This window comes from Anopheles marshallii, chromosome 2 (genome assembly GCF_943734725.1).
Source record: "Anopheles marshallii chromosome 2, idAnoMarsDA_429_01, whole genome shotgun sequence".
NCBI classification, from domain to species: Eukaryota; Metazoa; Arthropoda; class Insecta; order Diptera; family Culicidae; genus Anopheles; species Anopheles marshallii.
Genome location: NC_071326.1, coordinates 11,043,684 through 11,056,276, shown reverse-complemented (window position 1 = coordinate 11,056,276; position 12,593 = coordinate 11,043,684). Strand labels below are relative to the sequence as shown.

At 47.0% G+C, this 12,593-nt stretch overlaps 4 protein-coding genes across 4 annotated transcripts; 2 read left to right on the top strand and 2 right to left on the bottom strand.

Annotated features, from left to right (window-relative positions):
• The first annotated feature begins 312 nt into the window (after positions 1-312).
• Positions 313-1,683, top strand: LOC128719825 (apyrase). The gene is made up of 2 exons (XM_053813463.1): positions 313-1,158; positions 1,237-1,683. Exons 1-2 carry the CDS (start codon positions 313-315, stop codon positions 1,681-1,683), a joined length of 1,293 nt encoding a protein of 430 aa, XP_053669438.1.
• Positions 1,684-4,086: 2,403 nt separating this feature from the next.
• LOC128707600 (tetratricopeptide repeat protein 39C-like) lies at positions 4,087-8,773 on the top strand. The gene is made up of 7 exons (XM_053802559.1): positions 4,087-4,260; positions 6,389-6,879; positions 6,951-7,304; positions 7,376-7,745; positions 7,836-7,987; positions 8,060-8,192; positions 8,255-8,773. The coding sequence occupies exons 1-7, from the start codon at positions 4,087-4,089 to the stop codon at positions 8,771-8,773; spliced, it is 2,193 nt and encodes a 730-aa protein (XP_053658534.1).
• Positions 5,253-5,840, bottom strand: LOC128707601 (nucleolin-like). Its single transcript, XM_053802560.1, has one exon. It carries the CDS (start codon positions 5,838-5,840, stop codon positions 5,253-5,255), a length of 588 nt encoding a protein of 195 aa, XP_053658535.1.
• A 1,615-nt stretch (positions 8,774-10,388) lies between the features above and the next one.
• On the bottom strand, positions 10,389-11,503 carry LOC128708513 (solute carrier family 35 member G1). Its single transcript, XM_053803492.1, has 2 exons — positions 11,301-11,503; positions 10,389-11,226 (listed from the first exon to the last, which is right to left on the bottom strand). Exons 1-2 carry the CDS (start codon positions 11,501-11,503, stop codon positions 10,389-10,391), a joined length of 1,041 nt encoding a protein of 346 aa, XP_053659467.1.
• Between the last annotated feature and the right edge of the window lie 1,090 nt (positions 11,504-12,593).

The window sequence follows — 12,593 nt, the reverse complement described above, 5'->3', positions numbered from 1 at the left end:
TCGTTCGTGTTTTTCAAAACTCTCCCGAGCTTTTACTTTCGTTTGACATCTGATTAGCCAAATGTCACGTCCTGGGGTAGAAAGTTTTGTTCGGAACTTTAAATGAACAGAATTCGGTGTTGTCGTGGGAGATAGATAAATAGACTAGACTAATTATTCTAATAGCGATGACATTGTGACGTGTACTGGAACGTGCGTGTATCCCCGTGCCGGACCGAATACGCATTGGCACACTGCAGCACCTTGCCTTGAAAAGCAGCCCATTATTGATCGGGAGAAGTGTTCTCTCCTACGGCGGAGACGTCGCCTCAGATGAAGCAATTCAGCAACTCTATCGCGTCGTCGTCCTCGTCGTCATCCGTGCCGTACACTAGTTTGGGGTCGGGGAAAACCACTTCCAAGCAGTCCTCCGGCTCCACCATCATCGACACAGGGATGTATCTGCGTGATTGGCGGAAAGCGCTTCGTTCGCCTCCTTCGTACAGGATAGGAAACAGAACGATACGGTTGCAGGTGCACTTTACCTGGGTGCTAGCGATATTGTGTGCGTTCCTGCTGTTGGTGCTGTACATCTCATCCAGCCCGGCGCCATTAATCAGTGATGCACCAGCGCCCACGAACAGCTTTCTGCGAAATTCGGTCATAGTGTACAACCACACGTACCCGTTGACCAGTCCGATCATTAGCAGCGGCATATATTCGTTCCGGATAGGAATTATAGCCGATCTCGATACCAGCTCGGCGCTGAAGAAGAACCAATGGGCAAGCTACTATCTGAAGGGCTATCTCAGCTTCATTCCTTCGAAACGATCGCTCACCGTGTCCTGGGACGATGGTGAGCCGAAGGCACTACAATCGGGTTTCTCGTTGAAAGGCCGAGGGATGGAGCTGTCCGAGTTGGTCGTGTTTAACGGCAAGCTGTTAACGTTTGACGATCGTACGGGGTTGGTGTACGAGATCGATGGTGAGAAGGTGCTGCCCTGGGTGCTGCTGATGGACGGGGATGGCCGTACGACGAAGGGGTTTAAATCGGAGTGGGCCACCGTGAAGGATCAGGTGCTGTACGTCGGTTCGATGGGCAAAGAGTGGACGACATCGGCAGGGGATTTCGAAACGAACGATCCCATGTACGTGAAGGCGGTCACGGTACACGGAGAGGTGAGTAGTGGAACGAGTTCAGTACAATCCGGAATCTCTCACTGACACTGTCCCAACCCACTGACGTTTTCGTTGCAGGTGTATCACTTAAATTGGGTCAACAACTACAAAGCCATCCGTAAGTCGATCGGCATCGAATGGCCTGGGTATATGATTCACGAATCTGGCGCTTGGTCGGAGGTGCACAGGCGATGGTTCTTCTTGCCGAGGCGCTGTTCCCGGGAGCGGTACAATGAAACGCGGGACGAACACATGGGCTGCAACTTTCTCATATCGAGTGACGAAACGTTCCAAAGTATTCGCGCGATCGAACTCCGTCGGAACAATGTGCCGTCGACGCACGGGTACTCGAGCTTCAAGTTCCTGCCTACGAGCAACGATGAAATAATCGTTGCCCTCGGGACGGAAGAGCTGAACGGCAAAACGTCCAGCTTTATCAGTGCGTTCACCATCGAAGGGGAGCAGCTGATGGTGGAAACGCGCATTAACACCGAGTACAAGTACGAGGGACTAGAGTTTATCTAGAGTTGCCGCCGAAAAGGGCGTTAAGGGTAATTCCATTCATGTACATAGCCGTTGTTTGTATTTTCAACCCGTTAGCAGCTAGTTAGACAATGATCCTTCTTAATCCTATCAACCGATAACGCTTCTTGGCGAGTGCGTTTCACAACAAAAAAACGAACGCAGAGAACGATGATCTATGAAACAATGGGAAGTATTAAGTTTTGCGGTTGTCGAGAAGCGTTAAATGCCAAGCTTTATCATCACTCTGTTCCGTAGCAATTATTTGGTACAGCAAGCGAACACGGACGACACCACGTCGTTTGGTTAGTCGAAGAACTCCTCCGTTGTGATATAGTATTTCAGTGTTGTTCTTTGTACAGCTATTTTAGTTTAAAATAAATGCAACCATGTCGCTCCGATACGTCACTTATCTACCGTATTATGATTCCCGGGAGAAAATGTGGAGCGTTTGCTCTGGTCAACGACACTGGGTGTGTGTTTGTGTTATCCTCGCATTCCCATTAAGGCAACCAAAACAGAGAGCCTTTCAAATGCCGGCACCCCAACGGACTGGGAGAGTGAAATGAAGAGCAAAGCAATGTGGCCCGTTCGCTCACATGGATGACATTTGGCCGATCCTGCCGACGGAAGGAGTCCACGCGTACAGCTGGAGAGATTATCCGCTGTTGTTAGCCAACCACTTCAGGAAGGAGCTGCAATGCGACGAATCCTCCACATTTAGCCATAGAAAAACATCCGCCGTGTTTTGGGCTAAAAACGGAAGGTGATAGAGCGTTCAGTTCGGTACCAGGTTCCAAGTGTCCAAGTGGTACATTTGTGCGTAGTTGGCGAGTTGGAATTGGGCAATCGGTGCGAGTGTATCTTTAAATTATGCCGTCTAAATGAAAGCCAAACCCACACCTGCCTTAAATCTTATCCGCCCGTTCGTAGCCGCGTGCGTTGTAAAGTGTTAGTGACTGTGGCAGTGGATGACGTAGTCGTAAGGTGTAAAAGTGTGAACCACATGTTATCAGTCGCAAGGTGTTTCTTTTGTTGGCGTCGGTTTTTCGCTTTTACTCACTACCATAAATCCGCCCAAGCGTGCCGTCGGACGAGGTCATACCGAGGGCCGCCCTAGCAAATTTAGGAACTGTCACGGTTGTGTGTGCACCAGAGTGACGGCATTGTGCTGGAATTAAAAGGGGGTAGTGTTGTCGGTACAGTGTTGTGAAGTGGATACGGGTAACTTGGCGGCATGAGCATTACCAACCGCTCAGATCGATCCCTAAAGTTGAGACGTTGAGTAGTGTGTATGTCCAGCACGAAATGTTGGTGTGGTTTTTGGTGGGCAAATAGCAACAAAGCTATTTTTAAATCTTCGGGACACTACTCATCTTGAATGCATTTGTCATTGGATGCATTGAGTGTTCGATCCGAAAATCGATCCTATTAAATTGTTCGCGAATTCGTAAGTGCTCATACTCATTGCAATGTTATCACGGAGGAGCAATCCGTTGCAGCCGACTTTCATTTGTAAGCAAACTTCCTATAGACAAGGCGGTCCCGGTCGATGGAGTTGTTTCAGTTGGCGTTCTGTACCTGCATGAATGGGATCGAAACAGATTTCTTGGTACAGACACCCACACAAAATCAATTATTGTACCGTGAACAAAAGAGACGTTTGATTTGATCGGAAATGAACCGGGTTTATCGAATTGCCCTTTCCCTTTTCCGCCATTTTCCGGCCGTGTTGCTTTGACTATTGTGTAAATCTATTTCTATTCAAATCCTTTGCCAAGCAAAGCTCGCTGACTCAAAAGTTCATTCTATTGAAACTTTTGCTGGGGTCTATTACGCAAAGGCTGCTACGATCCATACTTACTGCAGGAATGTACTTTGCAGATTTGCGTGTCATGCAGTAGTATAGTGCGCGTTCAGGGGTTCTTTGGGGAATTGAATCGATGGAGCAAAAATCAATGTCCGCTTGCTTTATGCATATTACATGGCGCAAAAGGCACTTGCAAGAAACGTGCTCATTGAACACGAATTCCCCATTGGGCGCTTAAAGCTGGGCGAGAAAGAAGAATCTTAAACGGACTTGTACCTCTAGTGTACGAAAGGTTTTCTATTGTACTCTCTTGTGCAGCAAGAGTTCAATTAAATTTCTTTCAATAGCTTGACGCATTGACTGTGTTTAACATACTTCCAGAGATTAATTACTGCCGATGGTGTTTTGTTATGAAGCAATTTCCCTGCAAAACAATAATGTGCTGCGGGTTCATTGAAAGGGTGCTGCTAGGGTGAACAAAAACAGGTTTCCGATCGCTTGGTTTAAATTCGTTTGAGTCAAACGCGCCGCGTTGGTGGTGGATTGATGAAATTGTTGTACGGCAAGTCACGTCAGTTAGTGCGACCGTTCGCATCATGTGTGCCGCTTCCGTGCGAGTAGATACGATGGAGGAGCTGCAGGATTGGGAGTACGTCAAGCGGGGTATCACCATGTGGCTTAACAACATGCCCAAAGCAGCCGAGGATAGCTTTAAGGATCGGCCGTCCAGTGTGCACATCGTAGCAGGACACACGTTCATCTCGTTTATGGTAAGTAAATATTGTCGTTCCAGTTGGAACAGTTTTCCAGCTCGGGGTAACGATGCGAAAAGAGCAAATTGTGCATTGCATAAAAGGAGAGCAATGTCGCTTTGTTTCACCTCCATGAAAAGATAAGTTTCTATGTAGTTAAGTGTGAGATGGACAGAAATCTCAACTGCGAAACAATAAAGCCAACAGAACAATAACAATTGTGAGACATACCCCATACCCCCTCGAGGGGGGACATACAGTGAAAATGCTGTGCCGTATGCTAATAATAGAAAAAAGGATGTCTAGAACAAGCATTCACCAGAAACATTAAGTGGAAATTGCTTCGGCTCAAAAGCAACGTGCCATCTCCGGTGTGTGTTTGGATGAAGATTGCTCGTGAATAGAGCTTTGGTTGCTATGGTTATGGTGAAGCACAGCGTTCAAGGCAGCACGGGTTTCGCTTCAAAGCATGATGAAATCAACCTGGCGCCTCCATTGCACACGTGTGTAGCGCGGTTGCCTTTTCTGTGTCTCATTCTCTTTACCGGTGGCAAACAATATGCCATCTGGATGGAACGATTCTGGTGTCCCACGCATTCGGGCACGTTGGAAGTGTCATTTGATAAATTGCTAGAACATTAATGGGGTTATCCCATGTTGTGCTGGAACGATTCGTCTCACCAGACACGCTTCGTAGAGCTGCTCTTCGTGTCACAATAGACGCTAGCCCGTTTCATGTATACACAATTGTTTGTACTGCACTCTCGCCCTTCTTCTGGCGCAGTGATAAGTGATGGAGAAATATAGCGACAGAAGGCGTCCCAGTGCCTAATGAGTCCCGTGCCCTGTGTCAAGCGGGAAAGATTAATTACATCCATTCGGTCGCATTAGAAATACATTTCGCAAAGTGTCCAGGGTTGCAGGAAGTTATAGATTGAAATTTTATTGCATGGCTTTTTCATTGGGTTGCTTGGTCTACTGCTTTACCGTATTGGTTGATAGAATTGTATCTAGAGCACTAGCCGGGGTCTCAATCCGGGAAGATTCCAAGGACGACGGATCCAGGGACGACGAATCACAGCTGGACTAACACGACGACCAAGAAGAGCGGTAGCCTGAAGCCGTCCGACTAGATACCGCTTCAGATAGTCCAACTCTTGCTGGCGTTCTTCCAGCTCCTCCACAGCCTGGCGCGCCTCTTCAATTTCGTCACTTTCGTCCGATTCATCGGAGTCATCCGACTGATCATCATCATCTTCTTCTGCTTCTGCGGCCTCATCATCCTGTTCTTCTGCTTCTGCATCAACTTCTGGTGCAGGGTGAGGACGTGAAGGTTCTTCGGCCGCGTCCTGTTCAATGTCCGGTCGAATAGGAGCGTCTGAGTCTTCCGGGACTTCGGAATTTTGGTCCTCGCTTGGTGGCGAAGGTTCATCCGCAGCGTCCTGTTCAATGTCTGGTTGAATAGGAGCTTCGGGTGCTTCCGGGATCTCGAGATCTGCCGATACTTCTAGAACTGATGGCACTTCCGGTGCGCTATCGACCTCGGCGCCCACGACCAAACCGACAAAGACAACGAGAGCTAAGGCAATGATCTTCATGATGCTAATGTAGACACTATCACACGAACTGTCCTATCAGCTCAAGGTGGTCAGCTTTTTATAGTGCCTAATGAGTGTTGTTTTGACGGTAGAATCAGTTGCCCCACTTGAAATATGGTTACACACAAAACAACGATATCGTTTACCTTTTCTTCATACGTGTAGATAAAATTGAATTGTTGGTGAAGTAAATGTCTTGCACTTGTGAAGCACTTTAGCTGGTAAACCCCAGCCGATTGCTCACGTTTCGGTGTGCTTCATGTATCATATATTAAACACTACCGAACGTGACATATTTAAAGTGTAATTTTCCTGCTGATCATTCCCATGATGGGGCTGAATGGAACGCAATACCCACGTTCCTCATGCATTATTGAGTTCAATTTTCGGTTCCTGTTCTAAATTGGTATTCTAATCCGCGACCAGAAACGTTGGACGTTCCATGTTTCGAGAACCTCATGAAGCGAATTTCATGCAATATTAAACACCGTGCGTCACGGATTTTCGCACATTTTCCGGCTCAATGTGTGCTGTTTTCCTCTCCACAGAACGCCGTAATATCGTGGGAAACGGAAAAGATGAATGACGCCCAGACACGCCTACGAGAGCTTGAGAAACAGTGTGCTGGCGATGTCGGTTGGTTAAAATCGGTCCGCTCGAAGCTGTTCGGGTCTAGCGAGCCACGGAAATCACTCACCGAAACGCTCGAGGAGCAAATCATATTGGCCGACAGTCAGCTCTGCTTAGCGATACTGGTGTCGCTGGGTCAGGATATAGGCGGTTTCGTTAAGGGCGGATGGTTGCTGCGGAAGGCTTGGAAGGTGTACCAGCATACGTATCAACAGATTTATCAACTGTATTCCGACACGCTAGACATTGATGGGGATATGTCCCTGCCACAGGCTCCATTGCGCCATCAGCCACCACCAACAACGGATAGCGGTTCGGGGATGCGAGTATCGCTCGATCTGGGAACTCCCTCGTCTACGGATTGGACAGTGCCGAACTCCACTCTTCAGTCGCCGGATGATTGCAAGTGGTAGGTGTATTAATTTGGCGTGTTTGTTCAGCAAACTACAGACATTGTTCGTTTGATTTAACTTTCCGCAGGTCATCACAGCTGGAAGCGCTGCGTAAATCGAAAACGACAACCTTTGAGCCTTTCAGCGAAATGACCTCGTGTGAATCGGACCCAAGTGGAAGTAGTGGCAGTGTGAAGAAGAGCTATACGACGGATTTCGTGGGAATTGTTAGTCCATCGGGTGCAGGATCGAGTACCGAGTCACTGGAACACAGTGGACCGTTGGGAATGGAGCGCAGTAATACTGCTGCTCGAGAGCGGTTAACGTTAGACCTTAATCTGGGCAGGGAACGGCGAATAAATGTACCGAATGGAATGACCCCAAGGGCAACCACAAGCTGGCGGTCTTTAACAGCGCCCTGTGAGCCGGGTCCTAACGATAGGTAATGCGCATTGGACGCATTTCATCGCAATACTACCTCAAACTCACAATGCGCATACACTCCCTTTCCAGAGCCATACACCCAGCAGACGTCCACCGGTTAATGGGCGCCATCAGCTTCGGGTACGGTGTGTTTCAACTGAGCATATCGCTGTTACCGCCAAGTTTGCTCAAGTTGATCAGCTTTCTCGGCTTCGAAGGGGACCGAGCGATGGGAATTGCGTGTTTGAGCTTTTCCCGCCAAAGCAACGATATGCGGGCACCGTTGGCTACGCTGGCCCTGCTCTGGTACTACACCATCGTAACGCCGTTTTTCGCACTGGATGGGTCGAATCTGAGCCACGAAATTGCTGCCGCCCAGGAGCTGATCGAGGAAGCGAACGGTCAATTTGCCAAATCGTCGCTTTTCCTATTCTTTCGAGGCCGTGTCGAGCGTTTAAAGGTAAGTATCGGGAGGGACGTAGTGCCAGTAGTTTGCAAGGTAATGGTTGTCATTCTCTTCCTTCGTTTGCTTTCAATTTGCCAAACACAGTCCAACATTCAGGATGCAATACGTGCCTACGAGCTGGCGTACCGTTCATCGGCACAGCGGGAGATTAAATTGCTGTGTCTTCACGAAATCGGATGGTGCCGGCTGATACAGCTAGACTTTGGTACGGCGATGAAAAACTTCCACGAGCTAAAGTGAGTATGCCTTTTCTTTATTGAGGAACTTAACGGTTGCCAACTTAACGATTGTCATTGCTTTCGTTGTAGACTGTGCAGTCAGTTTTCCAAGAGCTTCTACTCGTATCTAACAGCAATATGCGAAGGATCGTTCGGGCAATTTTCCAACCTCGTCAAATGGCGAACGGAAATATTGGAATTGATTAATAGATCGCCACAGAAGGTAATTCTGCGGCAAACGGAACTTTCAATCATTTGTCCGCTAATTTACTCTCTGCTTTGCAGGACTCACAAATCGAAAGGTACATATTTCGACGCAGCTTGAAGCTACCGCGAGCGGAAAGTGGCGAACAGCCGAAGTACAGAAGTTCGCTCTACTGGAAGTATCTCGTGTTCGAGATGCTGTTTCTGTGGAACACACTGAGCAGCTGCAGTGAGGAGCAGTTGGAAAGCATGGTGGCCGACTGTTCACAGCCGACGGACGCATTCAGCGAACCGATGGTTGGAATCTCGCGGTTAATTTTGGGCGCCTGTCTGAGTTGTCTGGCCCGGTACGATGAGGCGATTCGTGCGTTCCGCGAGTGCATCTCCATGCGGGAAAGGTTCGACCACCAGGAGCAACAGGATACGCACATTTCAGCCTTTGCCTATTACGAACTGGCTGTGCTTTTGCTTCGCCAGCAGAACGATGGTGCCGGCGAGGCACATCGATTGCTGCTGCATGCGCAGCAAAACTTTAAGAATTACGACTTCGATAATCGCGTCAGCGTGCGCATTCACACCTTGCTGAAGCGGTTGGATTAGGTGCGCTTCGGGCGGAAGTGCTTTTTTAATGTTAGAGACGATATTTTTGCATTGGTGCCTTATTTATTGAAACCACCCCCAAAAGCACACACACACTTTAGGGCATAGGAAATAGATATTACAACGAATGGTAGCTTTTTGGGTAGCAACACGCTTACGTACGTACTTCTTGCTGGTCAAGGAATGCCATATAGATAGCAATAGGATAGTCTGGCCTGTTATTCACCAGTGCTGAAGCAAAGGTAGAATAGCAATTGCTGTTGATGATATTCAATACCTAATCCCGTAACACAACAAAAGGTTCAACAATCGCCAACGGGGAAGAAAGCGTCAACCGGAAACAATAAATTTTATACAATACCAGTTACAAAACACGAATGTCCAACTGTTAATCTAGATTGTAAAATTGTCCAAATAAACTTGTATGCTATTAAGCGGAGCCGGTTTCATTTTGGAGGATTTATTTTCAGTAATAGATGCAATGCTTCGAGTCGCTCTGTGTACAGTTCCTACAGCAATCGGTACTTCGGTGATCTTAGTTCCTATATTTCTTAATGCGTGCGTTAAGGTGTAAAAGATGATGTAAGGATTTTTCTTGTTTCGATTTGCCAGGATATCGTCGTTGAATCGACCTAACAAAGGAAGGAACCTGTGGTAAAGTGGAGTGCTCTCAAAACAAACGATACAACTATTTATAAAATATCTTCGCTTAACACCATCGTTGGCGGTATGAACGTGAGACCACTGTTTAATCACAATGCAGTTTTATTAGACTATTTAATATTTCATATTACAAGAAACACGGACAGAAACCCGTTTCTTCTCCTTCTCTTTTTTGGTGACAAGCGTTTAAGTTCTCCTAATATCGTGATGCTTAGTTTTACTTTGCTGATGTCCTTTGAACGTGACGGAAAACGTTTTCTTGACTAGAATCATAACATGCTCTCCCTTTTTCTCTCTCTCTCTCTTCCTTTGCAAAACTGCCCCTGCACAGGATTAAATCGAGTGTGGGGTTGGTCGCAGAGTTCCTGCCCAACTATCTCAATCTCTGCACCACCGCCAGTAGGTAAATGTAGTTTTGGAAAGGTCGAGAGTGCGCGTAAGTTTTGCAGTTTTGTGTGTGGGTTGTAGTGTTAGCGTTTAGATCCCATTGCTTGTGTTGAAACAATGATGGAAAGCAATTCCATTATGTTGAATAATATTATCGTTAAAAATATCTCTTATCCACCTACATTCTGATTTTGGTCGTCATAAAGTCTTACAGTTTATCATTTTGTTGGTTGCTTAAACGCTCCTCCACACCATGGTTGGATGCTCCTGTCGTTCCTCGTCCTGGAACCGGAACATCAAATCGTGATAAAAATGGATGCGAGCATGCAGGTTTGTTAAGAGAGATTGTTAGTGGCTTAAAATTGAATGATTTTCTTTAGAGGATTATTTTGTAAACCGGCCTGCTCTGGATTACTTTGGGTGCGCTTCTGACCCGTCGTCTGGGACATTTCTTATTACAAAACGAGGTTTGAAATGAGCACCGTTTAATGGTGATGAAGTTGAGCCATAACGATGATGGGAATGTACTGGTAACATATGGTTGTTAGGTGTGTCTTACATCTATCTATTCCAGATACAGGAAATGTAATTTTTTCCTCGTTTCCGAGTCTCTCGGCAACGCAAGGGCCCATTTGCGAAGACCGGATAGCACCACCGAGCTGACCACCAGCAGCGCACCGAGTACGGAGTAAAGGCTGGGCGTTTCCTTGAAGAACATTATCTGCCAGATGAAGGCAAACACGATGTCGGCCGACCGGGCTATCGCTACAGGACCCGCCTGTTCGTACTGCAGTGCGAGAGTGAGCAGTATTTGGCCACCGAAGCTAAACAGGGCTAGTGCTATAACAAGAAAACGATCCGTCCCGCACAGTGGCCAACAGAGTGCCCCAATGTAGTAGCAAACAATAAGCGTGTAAAGCAAGGCAAAGGCGCCAAAGTTGGACATGATAACAGAGAAATGCAGCCCTTTTAGGGCACGCAGCAACACGTACGCGTTCGCACCGAACAGGGTCGACGATAGAGCTGCCACCGGGCCCCAGATGTCGTAGCTGTTTTCCATTATCTGTTCGTCCACTATCGATACCTGATTGTCTCCAAACAGGAACGGTGGCTTGGTGATCAGCACCACACCGATCAGCGTGAGGACGATCGTGATAACGTTGAACATGCCGCATGCCTCGCGAAGGAACAACCGTGCAAATATGGCAACAAACACTGGCGTGGAGAAGATGATCACCGATGCATCCGCTAGTGGCATGTGGCGGAAAGCGTAAAAGCTAAGCATAAGCCCGGTCGTTCCGACAAAACATCGTAGCACTAATATGATCCGCTTCCCTTCCGGGAAGAAGGTTTCCTCGCGATATATTGCTATCGGGATCGATGGAAGCAGCACGCCAATAAATCTGCAACAAGGGAGAAAATCAAAACAATCAAACGAGGCTCCAAAGTTTCAGTGCCAAAGCCCACCGGTACGCACCTAAATGTGGCCAGCTCGATAGGATTAACATCAACAAGTCCTTTCACAATGACGGAGCACAGGGAAAAGAAAAAGGAAGAAACCGTGGCAAGGATGATGCCTAGATATGGGCATGAGCATTGCAGCCAGGACAGAGACCGATGACGTGTGGTGCCCTGCAACACACCGTCCACCAGCTGTTGCAATTCGAGATGTTCGGGCATTTCTGAGGGAGTATATATTAACTTTGACGGTCCGTGTCCGATTTCCAATCCGTTGTTCTAAGCGTTCTATAAATTCTACTCGCGATTAGCCAAAAACCTTCCACGGCGCGGCACTACAAGAAAAGAAAGCGGAATCCCAAAGGTACGGATTAGTGGGTGTGGACGAGGATAATGTGGCCCACGATAAACAAACCTTCGTTTCGGTCGCATATTTTATTGCCACGGCGCTGGCACAGGACGGAACCGAGTAGTGGAAGATGTCTGCACCATTAAACCATGTCTATTCGGAACACACTCGCATCTGGGCATAGGTCACATTCACGCAACACATTTTCCGTAGCTATTTATTATTAAAACAAGATTCCACTGGTTCTTACCGCAAGCTCAATGGGGAAAAGTGTCTCCTCGTAGACGAAATACTTCCTCCTGTGTTTTTTTTCATACGAAAGCATTTAAGGATTCCTGAATCGATTACGGTACGTGGAAAGGAGGTTTGTTCATAATCCTTTTTCACACCAATACACCCACACACTATTTGACATTTCAGAACTACAACAAACCGTTGCCGACAACCAAAATACTTTTCAACTTGGCAATTGCTCTCTTATCAATCGAGCTGTTGTAGTTGTATTTTTGTGCTTAAATTTATAAATTTACCAAACTATAACAACATTTATCAACCGTTCAGATGTAGGAAAATGTACGAACGCAGGATCTTCGAAAGCGTCCGAAATTCGAAAAGGAGTTCAAACTTCGGCCTACTTCGGGCCGCGCTTCGGGATTTGAGGTTTGACAGCAGCGCAGTTGTTTACTGTGCCAAAACAAATCAACCGACAAAAGCAGAAAAAACTTCACATCACAACAAACGGCGGTGGTTTCAGTGTTTCAGTTCAGTGCGATTTTAGGTTAAAAATGTATATAATTTTGCCAGCTACCTAGTGAAAAATAGATGAACAGAGTCTCGTACATAAAGGTAGGTTTATTATACGTGTATACAAAAGTAACGATGTACAAAAATACTTGTATTACGTGCCACTCTGCAGTTGCTGCGTGTGTCGCATTGATGCGAACAATATTTTCTGAAGCGATA